The sequence below is a fragment of the Salmo salar genome, chromosome 13 (genome assembly GCF_965601325.2).
Source record: "Salmo salar chromosome 13, fSalSal1, whole genome shotgun sequence".
In the NCBI taxonomy this organism is placed as follows: Eukaryota; Metazoa; Chordata; class Actinopteri; order Salmoniformes; family Salmonidae; genus Salmo; species Salmo salar.
In genome coordinates, this window is record NC_138303.1 from 12,393,136 (window position 1) to 12,418,465 (window position 25,330).

The 25,330-nt window shown below is 42.4% G+C and overlaps 1 protein-coding gene across 2 annotated transcripts in view; it reads left to right on the forward strand.

Moving 5' to 3' along the window:
• Positions 1-25,330, forward strand: part of LOC106566415 (copine-5) — a 244,587-nt gene that overhangs the window by 52,359 nt on the left and 166,898 nt on the right. The window contains exons 4-7 of one of the 2 annotated variants that reach the window (XM_045692915.2): positions 15,154-15,257; positions 17,263-17,302; positions 20,031-20,045; positions 20,274-20,350. In XM_045692915.2, coding sequence (XP_045548871.1) covers positions 15,154-15,257; positions 17,263-17,302; positions 20,031-20,045; positions 20,274-20,350 — 236 coding nt within the window. The remainder of the gene's footprint in view (positions 1-15,153; positions 15,258-17,262; positions 17,303-20,030; positions 20,046-20,273; positions 20,351-25,330) is intronic. The other variant, XM_045692916.2, reaches the window with a different exon arrangement.

A 25,330-nucleotide genomic window follows, 5' to 3' on the forward strand; every position in this document is an offset into this window, starting at 1 on the left:
TTATACTCACAGACACCATTCAAACAGTTTTAGAAACTTTAGGGTGTTTTCTATCCATATATAATAAGTATATGCATATTCTAGTTACTGGGTAGGATTAGTAACCAGATTAAATCGGGTACGTTTTTTTATCCAGCCGTGAAAATACTGCCCCCTAGCCCCAACAGGTTAAAGAGAAGGCTGACATGCTGACCAGACCAGACACGTTGCGTGCACGAGCTTTGCAAAATGAATGTACATATACATGTTATTCCATCCTTGTACCCACACTGCTCGCGAGCGTCTGCGTGGCCAGGCACTAAAATAGAAATTTGTTCTATTTGTGATGTTCAATGCGCTGCAAGTCTGGCCTATCCCATCTTCTCATTGGTTTTTAGGAGCATATACCCACGTGGGTGATTGAAAGATGAACTTAGGTCCACACTCAGGTCGGGTGTAGTAATGCTGTAAAGTTGGTTGCCAACCAGCATATGAAGTCCAAAGAAGAAAAAGAAGCCTGAAGGAAGGAGGAGAGATGATGAGAAACAAATTGAGTTTATCGTTTTATCAGTGGATTCATTTTCGGAGGACCTTATGCATTTCAGGTAAAATAACAACCCAGTGTTAATATCCCAGGACAGATTAGCTAGCAACAGCAAGCTAGCTAGCTAAATTGCCATAAATGTTTAATGCTTTTTGACCTGTCCCCAAATTAATATAATTGGTTCAGAGTTTGTTTTGATATTTCAACCTGCGTGTTCTGATCGCTTCAGGTGTGCGTGAACAAAAGCAATGTGTTCGCAATGGAGCACGTCTGGTTTGGTCAGCATGTGAGGCTCATCTCACAATTTATGCTAGTTCAGGTGACATCCACACACCAGGGTTTGTCTGTCTGGGGTTGAAAGGTAATGGTACAGCCTTACCTGGCTGGCCCTGGCTCCCATCTGAGCTTCAGACACCCACTGTAGAAAGCCAGAGGGCATTTCCAGGTAAGGCTGTTATTTCCTCACATAGATAAGGGCCAGAGCCAGTGCTCTAAATTGCCTTGGAGAAAGCTGAGTCTTCACTCTGGAGCAGAAACTTTTTGCCTTTTGTAAAGTTAAGCCTCTTGGCTCAGGCTGATGTGAGTTTGCTTCTGGATTTCTGCCTCCACCACTTCCAGCCCATCCTCACCGTGAGAGATGTATTTTTCTCAACTTGTCCTGAATCTACAGTTAGGGCTGGATTCAATCCCTATTACATTTACATTTTAGTCATTTAGCAGACACTCTGATCCAGAGCGACTTACAGTAGTGAATGCATACATTTCATACATTTCTTTCCCATACTGGTCCCCCGTGGGAAATCGAACCCACAACCCTGGCATTGCAAACACCATGCTCTACCAACTGAGCCACATGGGACCAATACTGTGGGGAAGTATTGCGGAAAAGTATTGCCACACGGGACCAATACCGTGGGGAAGTATTGCGGAAGTATTGCGCAAAAGTATTGCGGAAAAGATTGGTGTTAAAATGATTGGTGTAACACCAATGTAAAGGTAATTGGTGTTAAAATGTAAAGGTAATTTCCGTTTACCTTGAATGCAATCTCTGCAAACGAGGGAACATTGCCTTTAAATTTCAATAAAGCTATGACACAGATCTTGCGATAATGATTGAATCCTGCCCTTAGTTAGCTCAGAGACTGACAGAATGAGAGAAAGAGCAAGAGAGAGAGAGTGAGATTTCCAATTGGCTATACTAAAACTCTTTAACATCATCCTTGGCTTTGGCATCTTCCCCAATATTTGGAATCAAGGACTGATCACCCCAATCCACAAAAGTGGAGACAAATCTGACCCCAATAACTACCGTGGGATATGCGTCAACAGCAACCTTGGGAAAATGATCTGCGTTATCATTAACAGCAGACTCGTACATTTCCTCAGTGAAAGCAATGTACTGAGGAAATGTCAATTGGATTTTTACCAAATTATCGTATGACAAACCACGTATTCACCCTGCACACCCTAATTGACAAACAAACAAATCAAAACAAAGGCAAAGTCTTCTCATGCTTTGTTGATTTAAAAAAAGACATTGACTCAATTTGGCATGAGGATCTGCTTTACAAATTGATGTAAAGTGGTGTTGGGGGAAAAACATACAACATTATAAAATCCATGTACAACAAGTGTGCGTTTAAAATTGGCAAAAAACTTCTTCCCACAGGGCCGTGGGGTGAGACAGGGATCCAGATTAAGCCCCACCCTCTTCAACATGTATATCAATGAATTATATATATGAATTATATATCAAACAATATGAGGATGAGGTAGTTGGATGGGCTATTTACAGATGGGCTATGTACAGGTGCAGTGATCTGTGAGCTGCTCTGACAGCTGATGCTTAAAGTTAGTGAGGGAGATATGAGTCTCCAGCTTCAGTGATTTTTTGCAATTCATTCCAGTCATTGGCAGCAGAGAACTGTAAAGAAAGGTGGCGAAATGAGGAATAGGCTTTGGCGGTGACCAGTGAAATATACCTGCTGAAGTGCGTGCTACAGGTGGGTGCTGCTATGGTGACCAGTGAGCTGAGATAAGGCGGGGCTTTACCTAGCAAAGACTTATAGATGACCTGGAGCCAGTGGGTTTGGCGACGAATATGAAGCGAGGGCCAGCCAACGAGAGCATACAGGTCGCAGTGGTGGGTGGTATATGGGGCTTTTGTGACAAAATGGATGGCACTGTGATAGACTGAATCCAATTTGCTGAGTAGTGTTGGAGGCTATTTTATAAATGACATCGCCGAAGTCAAGGATCGGTAGGATAGTCCGTTTTTCGAGGGTATGTTTGGCAGCATGAGTGAAGGATGCTTTGTTGCGAAATAGGAAGCCGATTCTAGATTTAATTTTGGATTGGAGATGCTTAATGTGAGTCTGGGAGGAGAGTTTACAGTCTAACCAGACACCTAAGTATTTGTAATTGTCCACATATTCTAAGTCAGAACCGTCCAGAGTAGTGATGCTGGACGGGCGGGCAGGTGCGGGCAGCGATCGGTTGAAGAGCATGCATTTAGTTTTACTTGCATTTAAGAGCAGTTGGAGGCCACGGAAGAAGAGTTGTATGGCATTGAAGCTAGTCTGGATGTTAGTTAAAACCTCTCTGGGACATGTAGGACGCTAGCGTCCCACCCGCGGTACACACTAGTCAACAGCCAGTGAAATAGCAGGGCGGCAAATTCAAAACAACAAAGATCTCATAATTCAAATTTCTCAAACATACAACCTTTATATCCCATTTTAAAGATACACTTCTCGTTAATCCAACCACATTGTCCAATTTCAAAAAGGCTTTACTGCGAAAGCATAACATTAGATTATGTTAGGACAGCACCTAAACAAGAAAATCCACACAGCCATTTTCCAAGCAAGGAAAGGTGTCACAAAAACCAGAAATACAGCTAAAATGAATCACCAACCTTTGATGATCTTCATCAGCTGACACTCCCAGGACTCAATGTTACACAATACATGTATGTTTTGTTTGATTAAGTTCATATTTATCTCCAAAAACCCCATTTTACATTGGCGCGTGATGTTCAGAAATGTTTTGCCTCCCAAAACTTCCGGTGAGTGAGCACATCAATTTACAAAAATACTAATCATAAACGTTGATAAAATTTACAACAGTTATTGAAAGAATTATAGATACACTTCTCCTTAATGCAACTGCTGTGTCAGATTTCAAAATAGCTTTACGGCGAAAGCACATTGTTCAATATTCTGAGCACAGAGCTCAGTCATCAAAGCAAGCTATACAGTTACCCGCCAAGTTCTGGCGTCAACAAAACTCAGAAATAGTATTATAAATCTTCACTTACCTTTGCTGATCTTCGTCGGAATGCACTCCCAGGACTCTCATTTCCACAAGAAATGTTTGTTTTGTTCGATAAATTCCATATTTATGTCCAAATACCTCTGTTTTGTTCACGCGTTCAGATCACTATTCCAAAGGCATAATGCGCGAGCGCAAAACCCAAGACGAAAAGTAAAAAAGTTCCATTACCGTTCGTAGAAACATGTCAAACGATGTTTACAATCAATCCTTAGGGTCTTTTTAACCTCTTACATCTAGACGTCCCGCTAGCGGAACACCTGCTCCAATATCCAATGATGGGCGTGGCGCGAAATACAAAGTCCTCGAAAATCCGAAAACTTCAATTTTTCAAACATATGACTATTTTACACCATTTTAAAGACAAGACTCTCCTTTATCTAACCACACTGTCCGATTTCAAAAAGGCTTTACAGCGAAAGCAAAACATTAGATTATGTCAGCAGAGTACCCAGACAGAAATAATCAGACACCCATTTTTCAAGCTAGCATATAATGTCACAAAAAACAAAACCACAGCTAAATGCAGCACTAACCTTTGATGATCTTCATCAGATGACACTCCTAGGACATTATGTTATACAATACATGCATGTTTTGTTCAATCAAGTTCATATTTATATCAAAAAACTGCTTTTTACATTAGCATGTGACGTTCAGAACTAGCATTCCCACCGAACACTTCCGGTGAATTTACTAAATTACTCATGATAAACGTTCACAAAAAACATAACAATTATTTTAAGAATTATAGATACAGAACTCCTTTATGCAATCGCGGTGTCCGATTTTAAAATAGCTTTTCGGTGAAAGCACATTTTGCAATATTCTGAGTAGATAGCCCGGCCATCATGGCTAGTTATTTTGACACCCGCCAAGTTTGGTACTCACCAAACTCAGATTTACGATAAGAAAAATTGGATTACCTTTGCTGTTCTTCGTCAGAATGCACTCCCAGGACTTCTACTTCATCACCCAATGTTGTTTTGGTTCCAAATAATCCATTGTTATATCCAAATAGCGGCGTTTTGTTGTGCATTCAAGACACTATCCGAAGGGTAATGAAGGGTGACGCGCCCGGAGCATTTCGTGACAAAAAATGTCAAAATATTCCATTACCGTACTTCGAAGCATGTCAAACGCTGTTTAAAATCAATTTTTATGCGATTTTTCTCGTAAAAAAGCGATAATATTCCGACCGGGAGTCGTTGTTTTCGTTCAAAGACAGAGAAAGTAAAATGGAGTCTTCTCGTGCACGCGCGCGCCAGTCTCATTGTTCTCAGATCGACCACTATCCAAATGCGCTACTGTTTTTCAGCCATGGCCTGCAAAGTCATCATTCAACGTTCTGGCGCCTTCTGAGAGCCTATGGGAGCGTTAGAAAATGTCACGTTCCAGCAGAGATCCCCTGTTTTGGATAGAGATGATCAAGAAGGCCAAGAAATGGTCAGAGAGGGCGCTTCCTTTTTGGAATCTTCTCAGGTTTTGGCCTGCCAAATGAGTTCTGTTATACTCACAGACACCATTCAAACAGTTTTAGAAACTTTGGAGTGTTTTCTATCCAAAGCTAATCATTATATGCATATTCTAGTTTCTGGGCAGGAGTAATAATCAGATTAAATCGGGTACGTTTTTTATCCGGCCGTGAAAATACTGCCCCCTATCCATAACAAGTTAACATAAATCTTCGATAATATTCCAACCGGACAATAGCGTATTCATTACAGAGGAAAAATAAGGAACGGCATGCCTGCGTGACCGCGCAGTAAACAACTCATAGGTCTCAGGCTTGAGTCAGCTCTTATTCTCTCCCCAGTAACAGTAGAAGCATGAAACAAGGTTCTAAAGACTGTTGACATTTAGTGGAAGCCTTAGGAAGTGCAAAATGACCCCACAGACAATGTAGTTTGGATATGCAATCACTTGAAAAACTACAACCACTTCCTGGTTGGATTTTTTCTCAGGTTTTTGCCTGCCATATGAGTTCTGTTATACTCACAGACATCATTCAAACAGTTTTGGAAACTTCAGAGGGTTTTCTATCCAAATCTACTAATAATATGCATATACTACCTTCTGGGCCCGAGTAGCAGGCAGTTTAATTTGGGCACGTCATTCATCTGAATTTCCGAATACTGCCCGCTGTCACTAAAAAGTAAACAGTGTCCAAAGAAGGGCCAGATGTATACAGAATGGTGTCGTCTGCATACAGGTGGATCAGAGAATCACCAGCAGCAAGAGCGACATCATTGATGTATAAAGAGAAAAGAGTCGGCCTGAGAATTGAACCCTGTGGCACCCCCATAGAGACTGCCAGATGTCTGGACAATAAGCCCTCTGATTTGACACACTGAACTCTGTCTGAGAAGTAGTTGGTGAACCAGGCGAGGCAGTCATTTGAGAAACCAAGGCTGTTGAGTCTGCCGATAAGATTGTGGTGATTGACAAAGTCGAAAGCCTTGGCCTAAACATCAGCGCCACAGGTAACTTCCACAAAGCTGTGAAAGATCTGAGAGACAAGGCAAGAAGGGCTTTCTATGCCTTCAAAAGGAACATAAAATTCAACATACCAATTAGGATCTGGCAAAAAATACTTGAATCAGTTATAGAACCCATTGCCCTTTATGGTTGTGAGGTCTGGGGTCCACTCACCAAAAAATAATTCACAAAATGGGACAAACACCAAATTGAAACTCTGCATGCAGAATTCTGCAAAATATCCTCTGTGTACAACGTAAAACACAATAATGCATGCAGAGCAGAATTAGGCTGATACACGCTAATGATCAAAATCCAGAAAAGAGCAGTTAAATTCTACAACCACCTAAAAGGAAGCAATTCCCAAACCTTCCATAACAAAGAGAGAGAGAGAGAGAGAGAGAGAGAGAGAGAGAGAGAGAGAGATAGATAACAACACTCTACTTGCCTCATGCCATTTTCAATTTGCATCAATTCTAACCTATTTAAATTTGTGGCTGTCTTTTCCACAACTGTATTCTGTGTCAAAACACAGACCTGTGTAGCCTGATCTTCCCCGTAGCAATGTGATGTCAAAACACAGACCTGTGTAGCCTGATCTTCCCTGTAGCAGTGTGATGTCAAAACACAGACCTGTGTAGCCCGATCTTCCCCGTAGCAGTGTGATGTCAAAACACAGACCTGTGTAGCCCGATCTTCCCCGTAGCAGTGTGATGTCAAAACACAGACCTGTGTAGCCTGATCTTCCCTGTAGCAGTGTGATGTCAAAACACAGACCTGTGTAGCCTGATCTTCTCTGTAGCAGTATGATGTCAAAACACAGACCTGTGTAGCCTGATCTCCCCGTAGCAGTGTAATTCGTCAGTGTCATCTGCACATTACAGTTTTTTACAATCCCTTTGGCACTAATTTCAGAACCTTGTGGTCATTTTTCAAAACTCTAGACACAAAACTCAAAATGGTCATCAGTTGTAACACAGGCTGTCCAATGTTCAAAACATTGCATTGTGCATTCATATCTTTAACAAAACCTTGCACTTGCAGAATCGTTGGTTCAAATAACTCATTTATCATGAAATACCATAGGAACATTCATTTAGATCAGCCACACACAAGATACCGATAGTTTCACTGTGTAGTTGTTCTTTCAATCATTAAATATCGTAGTACAAAATATGTGATACATGTTTCATTATGCTACTACACGTAAATACATCACTGTAAAAGGACTAGTAGAGAGAATACTACAGACACAGTGGAATCATTGAACAAAATCTGAAATGTATTGATGAAATACAATAAAATCACTCATAGGTTTCTTTGAATCAAAGCAAAAATAATTAGCTACAAAAAAGAAAAAAACTACAGTAAAACATCAACTGCAGTGTTCCTCACCTGGCTTACTGTAAAAAGCAAAACAAAGGATTGATTACTGTACTTCTATATTTCCCTCAACCCTGTCTTGTGGATTTGGCCACAGGTGTACAGTAATGTCAAATGTGAAAACATGGCCTGGAAAAGTGGTACATGGGACCATAGAAACAGGGTCTGATAAAGAATGATGATGAAATATTACATCCATAGATAATGTAGTCCAATTGGTTCATGTTCGACGGTAAATGGTGTCAATGGATCTCGTTATCCTGAAACTTTCATGATCTAAACCTGGAATATTGTTTGTCAGTTTCAATAAAACTATGCATTAAGGGTAATGCAACAATTACTTATCATTTTGAGCAGTTGTATCAATTGATAGTTAGATCATTGTAATGAAATGAATAGACAGTCATCTCAGATGTAATGTGTGAATTGCATTTTGAAATGGTAATACTTTGATGTTAAGTTGTGTCATTTTGAACAGGTGATTTTAGTTCAATGAACAAATGATCTTAACTTTATGTGTATTGTATCCAAGCAATTGGAAAAAGTATTATAGTTTTTTTTTTAAATCATTTTGATCATTGGTTGTGAGTTTTGTGTCTAGAGTTTTGAGAAATGACATCAACATTCCAAACGTAGTGCCAAAGTGATTGTAAAAAACTGTAACACCTGTTATAATTAATTCACTCCATCAGTTTATGGTAAGAAACACTTTCTATTGGCCAGGGTTCCATCATTAATTCATGTTCATGCATCTCAAAGCCTCAGCCAGGACTCTAAACATGCATTATTCATAACAGACACAATTAGCTGTGGGAAACAACTAACCACAGCACTGCGGTGTGTGTGTGTGTGTGTGTGTGTGTGTGTGTGTGTGTGTGTGTGTGTGTGTGTGTGTGTGTGTGTGTGTGTGTGTGTGTGTGTGTGTGTGTCAGCTCATCTAGTTTTTAACACAGTATTACACCATCACACAGTATTACACCATCACACAGTATAACAACATCACACACATTATTACACCATCAGACATTATTACACCATCAGACAGTGGTACACCATCACACAGTATTACACCATCACAGAGTATTACACCATCACACAGTATTACACTATCAGACAGTATTACACCATCACACAGTCTAACACCATCACACACATTATTACACCATCAGACAGTATTACACCATCACACACATTATTACACCATCAGACAGTGTTACACCATCACACAGTATTACACCATCAGACAGTATTACACCATCACACACATTATTACACCATCAGACAGTGTTACACCATCACACAGTATTACACCATCAGACAGTGTTACACCATCAGACAGTATTTCACCATCAGACAGTATTACACCATCACTCAGTATTACACCATCAGACAGTATTACACCATCACACAGTGTTACACCATCACACAGTATTACACCATCACACAGTATTGCACCATCAGACAGTATTGCACCATCAGATAGTATTACACCATCAGACAGTGTTACACCATCACACAGTATTACACCATCAGACAGTATTACACCATCAGACCGTATTACACCATCAGACAGTATTACACCATCAGACAGTGTTACACCATCACTCAGTGTTACACCATCAGACAGTATTACACCATCAGACAGTGTTACACCATCACACAGTATTACACCATCAGACAGTACTACACCATCAGACAGTATTACACCATCACACAGTATTACACCATCACAGAGTATTACACCATCAGACAGTATTACACCATCAGACAGTATTACACCATCAGACAGTGTTACACCATCAGACAGTGTTACACCATCAGACAGTATTACACCATCAGACAGTATTACACCATCAGATAGTATTACACCATCAGACAGTATTACACCATCAGACAGTATTACACCATCAGACAGTATTACATCATCAGACAGTGTTACACCATCAGATAGTATTACACCATCAGACAGTATTACACCATCACACACATTATTACACCATCAGACAGTATTACACCATCAGACAGTATTACACCATCACACAGTATTACACCATCACACATTGTTACACCATCACACATTGTTACACCATCACACAGTATTACACCATGACACATTGTTACACCATGACACATTGTTACACCATCAGACAGTATTACACCATCACACACATTATTACACCATCAGACAGTGTTACACCATCACACAGTATTACACCATCAGACAGTATTACACCATCAGACAGTATTACACCATCACACACATTATTACACCATCAGACAGTGTTACACCATCACACACTTTATTACACCATCAGACAGTGTTACACCATCAGACAGTATTTCACCATCAGACAGTATTACACCATCAGACAGTATTACACCATCAGACAGTATTACACCATCAGACAGTGTTACACCATCACACAGTATTACACCATCAGACAGTGTTACACCATCACACAGTATTACACCATCACACAGTATTACACCATCAGACAGTATTACACCATCAGACAGTATTACACCATCAGACAGTGTTACACCATCACACAGTGTTACACCATCACACAGTATTACACAATCACACAGTATTACACCATCAGACAGTGTTACACCATCAGACAGTATTACACCATCACTCAGTATTACACCATGACACATTGTTACACCATGACACATTGTTACACCATCAGACAGTATTACACCATCAGACAGTATTACACCATCAGATAGTATTACACCATCAGACAGTATTACACCATCAGACAGTATTACACCATCAGACAGTATTACATCATCAGACAGTGTTACACCATCAGATAGTATTACACCATCAGACAGTATTACACCATCACACACATTATTACACCATCAGACAGTATTACACCATCAGACAGTATTACACCATCACACAGTATTACACCATCACACATTGTTACACCATCACACATTGTTACACCATCACACAGTATTACACCATGACACATTGTTACACCATGACACATTGTTACACCATCAGACAGTATTACACCATCACACACATTATTACACCATCAGACAGTGTTACACCATCACACAGTATTACACCATCAGACAGTATTACACCATCAGACAGTATTACACCATCACACACATTATTACACCATCAGACAGTGTTACACCATCACACACTTTATTACACCATCAGACAGTGTTACACCATCAGACAGTATTTCACCATCAGACAGTATTACACCATCAGACAGTATTACACCATCAGACAGTGTTACACCATCACACAGTATTACACCATCAGACAGTGTTACACCATCACACAGTATTACACCATCACACAGTATTACACCATCAGACAGTATTACACCATCAGACAGTATTACACCATCAGACAGTGTTACACCATCACACAGTGTTACACCATCACACAGTATTACACAATCACACAGTATTACACCATCAGACAGTGTTACACCATCAGACAGTATTACACCATCACTCAGTATTACACCATGACACATTGTTACACCATGACACATTGTTACACCATCAGACAGTATTACACCATCAGACAGTATTACACCATCAGATAGTATTACACCATCAGACAGTATTACACCATCAGACAGTATTACACCATCAGACAGTATTACATCATCAGACAGTGTTACACCATCAGATAGTATTACACCATCAGACAGTATTACACCATCACACACATTATTACACCATCAGACAGTATTACACCATCAGACAGTATTACACCATCACACAGTATTACACCATCACACATTGTTACACCATCACACATTGTTACACCATCACACAGTATTACACCATGACACATTGTTACACCATGACACATTGTTACACCATCAGACAGTATTACACCATCACACACATTATTACACCATCAGACAGTGTTACACCATCACACAGTATTACACCATCAGACAGTATTACACCATCAGACAGTATTACACCATCACACACATTATTACACCATCAGACAGTGTTACACCATCACACACTTTATTACACCATCAGACAGTGTTACACCATCAGACAGTATTTCACCATCAGACAGTATTACACCATCAGACAGTATTACACCATCAGACAGTATTACACCATCAGACAGTGTTACACCATCACACAGTATTACACCATCAGACAGTGTTACACCATCACACAGTATTACACCATCACACAGTATTACACCATCAGACAGTATTACACCATCAGACAGTATTACACCATCAGACAGTGTTACACCATCACACAGTGTTACACCATCACACAGTATTACACAATCACACAGTATTACACCATCAGACAGTGTTACACCATCAGACAGTATTACACCATCACTCAGTATTACACCATCAGACAGTATTACACCATCACAGTGTTACACCATCACACAGTATTACACCATCACACAGTATTACACCATCACACAGTATTACACCATCAGACAGTGTTACACCATCACACAGTATTACACCATCAGACAGTATTACACCATCAGACAGTATTACACCATCAGACAGTGTTACACCATCAGACAGTGTTAGACCATCAGACAGTATTACACCATCAGATAGTATTACACCATCAGACAGTATTACACCATCAGACAGTATTACATCGTCAGACAGTGTTACACCATCAGATAGTATTACAACATCAGACAGTATTACACCATCACACAGTGTTACACATTCACACAGTGTTACACCATCACACAGTCTAACACCATTACACACATTATTACACCATCAGACAGTATTACACCATCACACACATTATTACACCATCAGACAGTATTACACCATCAGACAGTATTACACCATCAGACATTGTTACACCGTCACACAGTATTACACCATGACACATTGTTACACCATGACACATTGTTACACCATCACACATTGTTACACCATCACACAGTATTACACCATCACACACTGTTACACCATCACACATTGTTACACCATCACACAGTATTACACCATCAGACTGTATTACACCATCAGACATTAATACACCATCAAATAGTATTTCACCATCAAATAGTATTACACCATCAGCCAGTATTACACCATCAGCCAGTATTACACCATCAGACAGTAATACACCATCAGACAGTATTACACCATCACACAGTATTACACCATCACACAGTATTACACCATCACACATTGTTACACCATCACACATTGTTATACCATCACACATTGTTACACCATCACACAGTATCACACTGTCAGACAGTATCACACCATCAGACAGTATGACACCATCAGACATTGTTTTACCATCAGACAGTATTACACCATCACATAGTATTACACCATCAGACAGTATTACACCATCAGACAGTATTACACCATCAGACATTGTTTCACCATCAGACAGTATTACACCATCAGACAGAATTACACAATCAGACAGTGTTTCACCATCAGACAGTATCACACAATCAGACAGTATTACACCATCAGACAGTATTACACCATCACATAGTATTACACCATCAGACAGTATTACACATCACATAGTATTACACCATCAGACAGTGTTACACCATCAGATAGTATTACACCATCACATAGTATTACACCATCAGACAGTATTACACCATCACATAGTATTACACCATCAGACAGTGTTACACCATCAGATAGTATTACACCATCAGACAGTATTACACCATCAGCTAGTATTACACCATCAGCCAGTATTACACCATCAGACAGTGTTTCACCATCAGACAGTGTTTCACCATCAGACAGTATTACACCATCAGACAGTATTACACCATCAGACAGTATTACACCATCACATAGTATTACACCATCAGACGGTATTACACCATCAGACGGTGTTACACCATCAGACGGTATCACACCATCAGACAGTATCACACCATCACACAGTATTACACCATCACACAGTATTACACCATCAGACAGTATTACACCATCAGACCGTATCACACCATCACACAGTGTTACACCATCAGACAGTGTTTCACCATCAGACAGTATTACACCATCAGACAGTATTACACCATCACACAGTATCACACCATCACACAGTGTTACACCATCAGACAGTGTTTCACCATCAGACAGTATTACACCATCAGACAGTATCACACCATCACACAGTATTACACCATCAGACAGTATTACACCATCAGACAGTGTTTCACCATCAGACAGTATTACACCATCAGACAGTATTACACCATCAGACAGTATTACACCATCAGACAGTGTTTCACCATCAGACAGTATTACACCATCAGACAGTATTACACCATCAGACAGTATTACACCATCAGACAGTATTACACAATCAGACAGTATTACACCATCACACAGTATTACACCATCAGACAGTATTACACCATCAGACAGTATCACACCATCACACAGTATTACACCATCAGACAGTATTACACCATCACACAGTATTACACCATCAGACAGTATTACACCATCGGACAGTATTACACCATCAGACAGTATCACACCATCACACAGTATCACACCATCTGAACGTATTTTTTAGCACCACAAGACACCTCACTGTATTATTACAGTTGCAGCCCCTCATCTTCTCACGTGCTTTTCACTCCCTCCTGGTTCTCAGTTCATACAGTTGAATTTGAACTCCCTGGAAAACACTGGCCTATTGTTCTTAGGGTCTATGGTTAATTAAATAAAATGAAATGAAAGTCAATCTGGCAACTTTTGTGGGGTTTTTAGCCCCTCATGTACGTACGTACAAGCAAGTGTTCCTACTAGTGTCGCGTAACGACACCAATAGAGAATGGACTTTTTCAGACAGGCCAGAGCAGCTGTGGTGTTGTAGGATCCAGTTAGTCATTACAACACTGTCATTATTGATCTGCGCTAATCAAATGCTATGTTTATCTGCTGCGCAGTGTCTTCAAGAGAGGAGGGGAGAGGAGAGGAGAGGAGAGTAGAGGAGAGGAGAGGTGAGGAAAGGAGGGGAGGAGAGGTGAGATGAGATGAGAGGAGAGGTGAGGAAAGGAGGGGAGGGGAGATGAAAGGAGAGGAGAGGAAGGGAGAGTAGAGTAGAGTAGAGGAGAGGAGAGGAGAGGAGAGGAGAGGAGAGGAGAGGAGAGGAGAGGAGAGGAAAGGAAAGGAGGAGAGGAGAGGAATGAAACGCCTGGCTGCTTTCTTACTAACTGCATAAAAGTTTATGATTATTTTCTCACAAACCAACTCTCTCCATATCTCTCTTTCTCCCCTTCTCTCTCTCCCTCTTTCTCTTTATTTCTCTCTCCTTCTCTCTCTCTTTCTCCCTCTCGCTCTCTCTCTCTCTCTCTCTCCCACTCTGCCTATCCCTTCCCTCGCCCTCTTCCCTTCTTTCTCCCCCTTCCCTCTCCCTCTGTTCTCTTCTAGTTTGGGAGAACGGAGGTGATTGACAACACTCTGGATCCGGACTTTGTCAGGAAGTACATCTTGGACTACTTCTTTGAAGAGAAGCAGAATCTACGCTTCGACGTGTGAGTAGTTATTCTCTTTCGATCTGGTCTATGAGGATTCACCAGGCAGGGAGGCAGAGAGGAGGTGTGAGTTTCACTAATTTTCCTAAACAACCTTTCCTTTCCATCCTCCTATTTCTCTCTTGCTTTCTCCCTTTCTCTTTCTCTTATCTCTCTCTCTCTTTCACTCGTTTGCGATCTCTCCCATTTCACTCCCCTCCTCCTACTCTCGCCTTCTCTTTACTTACCTCCCCCCGCTTGTCTTCTCTTCCTCTTCTCTCCCCCTCCCTCCCATATCCCCCCCCCTGTCTGGATAGTCTTGTGTTGGGAGTAGGAGGGAGATAGATTGGTATAAAAGGATGTTCAATATTTCATGTAGGTTTATCCACATTCTTCACACTTTAAAGCAAATATCTGAAGCTGAGAGAGTCCCATAGGTATCACACAGCCCCCCACCCTTTATCCTCCTCTTCTTTGTTCTCTTCCTCCCTCATCATCCCCCTCCATCCAACCTACTATATCATCTTCCCTCCTCTTCTCTCCCCCCTCTGTCCGTCCTCCCTCCCTGTCCTCCCTCCTCCTCTTTCTCCTCCTCCTCCTCCTCCTCCATCCTCCTTCTCCCTCCTCCTCCCCCTCCATCCTCCATCCTCTTTCTCCTCCTCGTCCTCCTCCCTCCTCTTGCCTCCTCCTCTTCTTCCCCCTCCTCCTCTTCCTCCTCCCCATCCTCCCTTCTCCTCCTCTTACATCCTCCTCCTCCCCCTCCTCCTCCCTCCTTCTCCTCCCTTCTCCTTCTTCCTCCTCCTCCTCCTCTTCATCCCTCCTTCTCCTCCATTGTCCTCCTCCTCCATCCTCCTCCTTCATCTTGCTCCTCCTCCCAGTCTCTTGAAATACCCAATCAGAGTGCAGAGCAAAGAGGTGACACTTCATTAAGAGGCTTTGAAAACAGAGAGATGATCATTTCCTTATTCCCTCAATAGCCTCTGCCTAATATTATTGTTCGTTTTTCTACAGTGAGTTGACAGAAGCCCTCATGAACTTCATTTTGCAGTACATTTCCAGCCATCAGCAAGAGAAAACACTGCCTAATTTGTACTACTTTGAATAGAGAGCAGCCCACATGGACTTGATGATACAGTACAGTAAATATCCAGGCTCTGCTGAACCTCTCAAGAGGCTTAATAACTTCACGTGGGCCCTTTTCATTTAACTCCTTGGTGGGAGACTAAGAAGAGGTGCTACATCTACATGTTAATTAGTCTAAGACATTTACATTTATCTTTTATATACCTTTGTCAGTGGGACAGCCTCCTCCTCTCCTCCATCCACCTCCCCACACCTCCTCCCCCTCCTCCTCCTCCCCCTCCTCCTCCACTTCCCCCTCCTCCTCTTTTATATACCTCTGTCAGTGGGACAGCCTCCTCCTCTCCTCCACCCACCTCCTCCTTCCTCTCCCCCTCCTCCTCCTCCTCCCCCTCCTCCTCCTCCCTCCTCTTCCCTCCTCCTCCATCCTCCTCCTTTCCTCCATTCACCTCCTCCCTCCTCTCCTCCTCCCCCTCCTCCTCTTTTATATACCTCTGTCAGCGGGATTAGGGGGGGGGTGAGGGGAGGACACATTCCATTTGAATGACTTCTATGAAAAGAGCATGAGTAGTTTTTAAAGGAATTGCGTATGACCACAACCATTCTAATTACCTATATACCCAAAGTTTATCGGCTGGCAGCTGCTAAGACTCATTTTTCAAAACTTTATTGTTTCTAATGTGAATAGGTGAGTTACAGCAGGGACAATAGTGAAAAGAAAGGGGTCTTAATTTATGAAGTGTAGAAGGATTAAGTGAAGTAAATGTTTTTTTTACCGGTGAATCTTTTTTTAATTTAGGTGGCTGGTGGCCCCTATGCCTTCTGTCTGTTCAAATGTCATTGTATCATTGTTCCACTGTAGACTAGCCTACACGCCATCAGGAATGATATCAAACCACTGTGTGTTAATGCTCAAACGCCAGTCTATCTTTCTTTGTGATTTCAGATATGATATTGATTCCAAAAGTCCAGATCTGGCAAAGCATGTAAGTGAAAAAGCTATCACTCTGTGCCGGTGCCTCATGGTTGTTTGACTTTTTCTTTGCCATCATCCTCTATTCGCCATGAATGGAAACTTTTATTTTGAAATGGAAACTTTTATTTTGAAATGCATGCCATTCCCTATTTTGGTTTTATGCTAATCAAAATCCATGTCATCCCAAAGCTCACGTATACTATTGGATGGAAATAGTAAATAATAGTGCCTTAGTAACCAACATTTCACGATGTGGCCTTGCTGTCTGTCCACACACCGTTACCTTTTTATAATACAAATAGCATATTACATTATGTATTGATATTGTGTAGCTTTCATAATAATACATTTAGCACATAGACAAGTTGGTTGTTTAGCAACAAACCGTGGAAAAACAGACGGGGTTGGCTTAGATTGTTGACAACATGTAAACTTTATTTAGTCTCCAATGTTTATTGAAAACATAAAGACATTTGTAAAATGAGCACTCGTTTTCTCTCAAATACATTGTGACAGTTACTGGCTAGCTACGGTAGTTATTTTTTTTGTTGCCTTATTAGCATTGACGTGAAATCAGTCAAAACACCTCAAAACAAAACATGGTATCAAGAACAAGATGAAACAAGCTAAAACTAGTCACTTACGATTCCCCACATGGCAGTTTCTTGTCATTGTTGGTAGGTATCTGGCCATCCAGAACCATGTCAGTTTCTTGTCATTGTTGGTAGCTATCTGGCCATCCAGAACCATGTCAGTTTCTTGTCATTGTTGGTAGCTATCTGGCCATCCAGAACCATGTCAGTTTCTTGTCATTGTTGGTAGGTATCTGGCCATCCAGAACCATGGCAGTTTCTTGTCATTGTTGGTAGCTATCTGGCCATCCAGAACCATGTCAGTTTCTTGTCATTGTTGGTAGCTATCTGGCCATCCAGAACCATGTCAGTTTCTTGTCATTGTTGGTAGCTATCTGGCCATCCAGAACCATATCAGTTTCTTGTCATTGTTGGTAGCTATCTGGCCATCCAGAACCATGTCAGTTTCTTGTCATTGTTGGTAGCTATCTGGCCATCCAGAACCATGTCAGTTTCTTGTCATTGTTGGTAGCTATCTGGCCATCCAGAACCATGGCAGTTTCTTGTCATTGTTGGTAGCTATCTGGCCATCCAGAACCATGGCAGTTTCTTGTCATTGTTGGTAGCTATCTGGCCATCCAGAACCATGGCAGTTTCTTGTCATTGTTGGTAGCTATCTGGCCATCCAGAACCATGTCAGTTTCTTGTCTTTGTTGGTAGCTATCTGGCCATCCAGAACCATGGTAGTTTCTTGTCATTGTTGGTAGCTATCTGGCCATCCAGAACCATGTCAGTTTCTTGTCATTGTTGGTAGCTATCTGGCCATCCAGAACCATGGCAGTTTCTTGTCATTGTTGGTAGCTATCTGGCCATCCAGAACCATGTCAGTTTCTTGTCTTTGTTGGTAGCTATCTGGCCATCCAGAACCATGGTAGTTTCTTGTCATTGTTGGTAGCTATCTGGCCATCCAGAACCATGGCAGTTTCTTGTCATTGTTGGTAGCTATCTGGCCATCCAGAACCATGTCAGTTTCTTGTCATTGTTGGTAGCTATCTGGCCATCCAGAACCATGGCAGTTTCTTGTCATTGTTGGTAGCTATCTGGCCATCCAGAACCATGTCAGTTTCTTGTCATTGTTGGTAGCTATCTGGCCATCCAGAACCATGGCAGTTTCTTGTCATTGTTGGTAGCTATCTGGCCATCCAGAACCATGTCAGTTTCTTGTCATTGTTGGTAGCTATCTGGCCATCCAGAACCATGGCAGTTTCTTGTCATTGTTGGTAGGTATCTGGCCATCCAGAACCATATGCTCACAGACTTCTGCCCCATTGAAGCGTGAGCATCGTTTTCCTTGATGTTATCAGCTAACCCGTCTATATCGTGTGACCTACATGTTTTGTATGAACTGAAGGTTGCTTTTTCGATGTCATACCATTATCAAAACTTGTGAAACCCATTTTCTTAAATTCTAGGCATGATTTATTGTACTTCAATGGTTTAGCAATGTACTCACATGTATAAAGTTATGATGATGAATGAATGCTAGCATATTGTTTTGCAGTGAAAGCTTTGAAAAGCAACGCATTAGTCACACATACACAATGATAATATATCTGCAGTCAATGGTTTGCATAATACCAGAAAATTCTTCATTATTTCTTCATTTGCCATGTTTACATTTGATTGTTTTGTACTCACTTTTGTGTTACTAACTGTCGTCTTACATAAAACCCAGTTCCCTCTATCTCTCTCCCTTTCTCTCCCTTTCTCTCCCATTCTCCCACCATTTCTTCTGTTCTCCCCCTTTCTCCCCCGTTCTATCCCCCTTTCCCCCCCTTTTCTTCCTTTCTTCCCCTTTTCTTCCTTTCTCCCCCTTTCTCCCCTTTCTCCCCCGTTCTATCCCCTTTCTCCTCCCTTTTTCTCCCTGTCTCCCCCGTTCTCCCCCTTTCTCCCCCATTCTCCCCTTTTTTCTTCTCTTCTTTCCTGCTCTGTGTTTTTCTCTTGTTTTGATGACGGTCTTGTATGGTATTTGAGTCTTGTGCCTTCTCTTACATGATATGCTCTGTGGTTGTTGTTGTTGTGGTTGTTGTTGTTGTCTATGCTGCCGCCTGGTGTACCCCTCCTCCTCCTCCTCCTCTTCCTCTTCCTTCTCCTTCTCCCTGGAAGCCCTCCGACATTGACGTACGTGTTTGACTCCTCCAACCAAACTTTATCTCTCTTCAATGTTTTATAACACACTGCTTATAACATGCTTATAACACACTGCTTATAACACGCTGCTTAGCTCCACATCAGCTGTCCTTGTTTTCCCCCTGTCTCCCCAATCTTTCCCCTCTGTCTCCCCATGAACAACAAACTCTCCACTCCTCCCTCCGTCCCTCCATCCCTCCCTCCTCTCACCTCCATCAGGACTTCTTGGGGCAGGTGTTCTGTACCTTGGGAGAGATCGTAGGATCACCCGCCAGTCGACTGGAGAAACCTCTGGGGTGAGTAGTGGCGGGCTGGATTGATTGATTGGTTGAAGCTGTGTGACCCTGGGGTGAGTAGTGGTGGTCTTAAACTGAGACTCTATGATGTTACCATGAGCAGCAGGATGATGTCACCATGAGCAGCAGGATGATGTTACCATGAGCAGCAGGATGATGTTACCAAGAGCAGCAGGATGGTGTTACCATGAGCAGCAGGATAATGTCACCATGAGCAGCAGGATGATGTCACCATGAGCAGCAGGATGATTTCACCATGAGCAGCAGGATGTTGTCACCATGAGCAGCAGGATGATGGCACCATGAGCAGCAGGATGAGGTCACCATGAGCAGCAGGATGATGTCACCATGAGCAGCAGGATGATGTCACCATGAGCAGCAGGATGATGTCACCATGAGCAGCAGGATGTTGTCACCATGAGCAGCAGGATGTTGTCACCATGAGCAGCAGGATAATGTCACCATGAGCAGCAGGATAATGTCACCATGAGCAGCAAGATGATAGCCTCACACTTTAACAGTCTTAATTGTTGCAGCAATTGGCCCGATATTGCTGTTCATTTTGTGGATCAAACAGGCCACACCTGGCCTGTTTCTGGTGCACATATTCCTTGATATATCTTTGCTAAAACACCTTGCTACAACAAGTGGCAACTTTGTATCAAAGTTTCAGCACTTCATTGTAAAGTGGCATCGTTGCCGTAGAAACGGTCTTAACTGCACATCTTCTCTGTTTGATCTGTGGCCTGATCTTCAGTCAGCTGTTTAACAACTCAACATTCTTAAACTGTCTAGTTTTGTCTCCTCATGTCGGCTAATGTATCTGCACTGGGCTTTAGAATGAAGCACTGACTACATCATGTACAGTGAGCTCTAGAAGTATTGGTGACATATTGTTTTGTCGTTTTGGCTCTGTAATCTAGCACTTTGAAATGGTACAATGATGAGGAGGTTAAAGTGGAGCCTGTCAGCTGTAATTTGAAGGTATTTTCATTTATATAGGTTGAACCGTTTAGGAATTACAGCACGTTTTGTACGTAGTCCCCCCCCCCCCCCCATTTTAGATGCAGCAATATCATACTTCCAAGGCATGCTAACATCTCACCATTACAATAACAGGGAGGTTAGCATTTTGGAGCGGGGTATGATATTTTTGCCTCTGTAACATTCTCACAATTCATTCAGGATTATCCGTAATCATGGTAGCATCCACATTAATTTAGAAGTGTTCAGAAACATATTCTGTTCTTATTTATAATAAAAGTGACTCCAAAATGACACAATACATTATTTGCCATTCATTTCTATTGGGCTCAAAATAATCTGAAACACAACCAAAACAAACAGCAAATTCATCCAACAAGTCTGCAGAGTCACAAGCATGTAATCATTGGATGCTATGAATATGGGACCAAATACTTACATTTGTACTACTTTAATACACAATAATTTTTGCCCCCTAATATGAATGAAAATACCCCCAATTTTAATAAGCTGACAGTTTGTACTTTAACCTCATAGTCATTGTATAATTTAAAATCCAAAGTGCTGGAGTACAGAGCCAAAACAACTAAACATTTGTCACTGACCCAATGGCTGTTAGAGCTCACTGCATATTAAGGGTACATTCTAACATCGTTGCACTGCTTCGCCATCCCAATGGCTGTTAGACAAAATAGTTCCCTAACAAATAGTTCCCTAATCACTTGGGCCAATCAACAGATGGCACACGAGTCAAACGACCTCGCTCCTCCTCAAGAGTTGAACTATGTTCAGTCATGTAACCAAATTGTACTTGTACCAGTTGCCATGTGGCTTGACTTTATCCATGTCGCCCACTATATCATGAAAGCACCATTGACTCCGGAGTCATCAAACAGGCCTCTTTATATTTCTGTGTGCATTGGAACGTAACACAGCCAACCAGCGCTACTCATTGGCTTCCATGTGTTCTAGGGCTGTGTAACAAATAGCACTCTATTCCCAATATAGTACACTACTTTTGACCAGAGCCCTATGGGAGCCCTACGGGCAATGTTAAAACAAAGTGTGCACGATAAACGGAATAGGATGCCATTTGAGACAAAGCCCTAGGCTGTGGGATGACGATAAATATGTCTGTCATCTATAGCCATCTGTGGAGTACTTTAACTGTTCAGATAACAATGGGGTGAGATGATGGAACTGGTAATTGAACAGGACTCGGGGCTTCCTCTAACACTGTTACTGTCATTAAGGGAGCAATCTGTAGAGTCTCCCTCATATAGACTCACTCTGTCTTGTCGAGTCTCCCTCATATAGACTCACTCTGTCTTGTAGAGTCTCCCTCATATAGACTCACTCTGTCTTGTAGAGTCTCCGTCATATAGACTCACTCTGTCTTGTAGAGTCTCCCTCATAAAGACTCACTCTGTCATGTAGTCTCCCTCATATAGACTCACACTGTCATGTAGATTTTCCCTCTTATAGACTCACTCTGTCATGTAGAGTCTCCCTCATATAGACTCACTCTGTCTTGGAGAGTCTCCCTCATATAGACTCACTCTGTCTTGTAGAGTCTCCCTCATATAGACTCACACTGTCATGTAGATTTTCCCTCTTATAGACTCACTCTGTCATGTAGAGTCTCCCTCATATAGACTCACTCTGTCTTGTAGAGTCTCCCTCATATAGACTCACTCTGTCATGTAGAGTCTCCCTCTTATATATTCACTCTGTCATGTAGAGTTTCCCTCATAGATTCACTCTGTCATGTAGAATTTCCCTCTTATAGATTCACTCTGTCATGTAGAGTCTCCCTCTTATAGACTCACTCTGTCATGTAGAGTCTCCCTCATATAGACTCACTCTGTCATGTAGAGTTTCCCTCATAGATTCACTCTGTCATGTAGAATTTCCCTCTTATAGATTCACTCTGTCATGTAGAGTTTCCCTCATATAGACTCACTCTGTCATGTAGAGTCTCCCTCATATAGACTCACTCTGTCATGTAGAGTGGCTTGATGCCGACATGAGAGACAGAGAGAGACACCCTCTTGTCTTAGACACACGCGTGTGTGTATGTGTGTGTGTGTCTGTGTGTCTGTCTGTGTGTCTGTGTGTGTGTGTGTGTGTGTGTGTGCGTGTGTGCGTGTGTGTGTGTGTGTGTGTGTGTGCGCACGCGTGTGGCTGGACAGTATAATAGTGGATTAACGTGTGTTGCCCTTCTGTGGAGAATAAGAGGATCAAGACATTTTGTTAACATGCTGTGAACTTGCCTTAGAGAGAGTGGGGACACAGAGAATACAGAGAGAAAGAGAGAGACAAAGAGAGGGAGGGAGATAGGGAGAGAGGGGTTGGCAGAGGGCCAAAAACAGATGGGAGGAACACTCAGAAGTGTCACTGTTTTCTGTGAACCTGAAACTAGGTGGACAGGAGACATAGTAGTGGTGGGATGCCAGACACAGCTAATCGGATGACAGGAGACATAGTAGTGGTGGGATGCCAGACACAGCTAATAGGATGACAGGAGACATAGTACTGGTGGGATGCCAGACACAGCTAATCGGATGACAGGAGACATAGTAGTGGTGGGATGCCAGACACAGCTAATAGGATGACAGGAGACCTAGTAGTGGTGGGATGCCAGACACAGCTAATAGGATGAGAGGAGACCTAGTAGTGGTGGGATGCCAGACACAGCTAATCGGATGACAGGAGACCTAGTAGTGGTGGGATGCCAGACACAGCTAATAGGATGACAGGAGACATAGTAGTGGTGGGATGCCAGACACAGCTAATAGGATGACAGGATACCTAGTAGTGGTGGGATGCCAGACACAGCTAATCGGATGACAGGAGACATAGTAGTGGTGGGATGCCAGACACAGCTAATCGGATGACAGGAGACATAGTAGTGGTGGGATGCCAGACACAGCTAATAGGATGAGAGGAATGTAAACTCAGCAAAAAAAAGTCCTCTCACTGTCAACTGCGTTTATTTTCAGCAAACTTATGTGTAAATATTTGTATGAACATAACAAGATTCAATAACTGAGACATAAACTGAACAAGTTCCACAGACATGTGACTAACAGAAATGGAATAATGTGTCCCTGAACAAAGGGTGGTCAAAATCAAAAGTAGCAGTCAGTATCTGGTGTGGCCACCAGCTGCATTAAGTACTGCCGTGCATCTCCTCCTCATGGACTGCACCAGCTTTGCCAGTTCTTGCTGTGAGAGGTTACCCCACTCTTCCACCAAGGCACCTGCAAGTTCCTGGACATTTCTGGGGGGAATGACCCTAGCCCTTACCCTCTGATCCAACAGGTCCCAGACGTGCTCAATGGGATTGAGATCCGGGCTCTTCGCTGGCCATGGCAGAACACTGACATTCCTGTCTTGCAGGAAATCATGCACAGAACGAGCAGTATGGCTGGTGGCATTGTCATGCTGGAGGGTCATGTCAGGATGAGCCTGCAGGAAGGGTACCACATGAGGGAAGAGGATGTCTTCCCTGTAACACACAGCATTGAGATTGCCTGCAATGACAACAAGCTCAGTCCGATGATGCTGTGACACACCGCCCCAAACCATGATGGGCCCTCCACCTCCAAATCGATCCCGCTCCAGAGTACAGGCCTCGGTGTTACGCTCATTCCTTCAACGATAAACGCGAATCCGACCTTCACCCCTGGTGAGACAAAACCACGACTCGTCAGTAAAGAGCACTTTTTGCCAGTCCTGTCTGGTCCTGCGACGGTGGGTTTGTGCCCATAGGTGATGTTGTTGCTGGTGATGTCTGGTGAGGACCTGCCTTACAACAGGCCTACAAGCCCTCAGTCCAGCCTCTCTCAGCATATTGCGGACAGTCTGAGCACTGATGGAGGGATTGTGAATTCCTGGTGTAACTCGGGCAGTTGTTGTTGCCATCCTGGACCTGTCCCGCAGGTGTGATGTTCGGATGTACCAATCCTATGCAGGTGTTGGTCTGCCACTGCG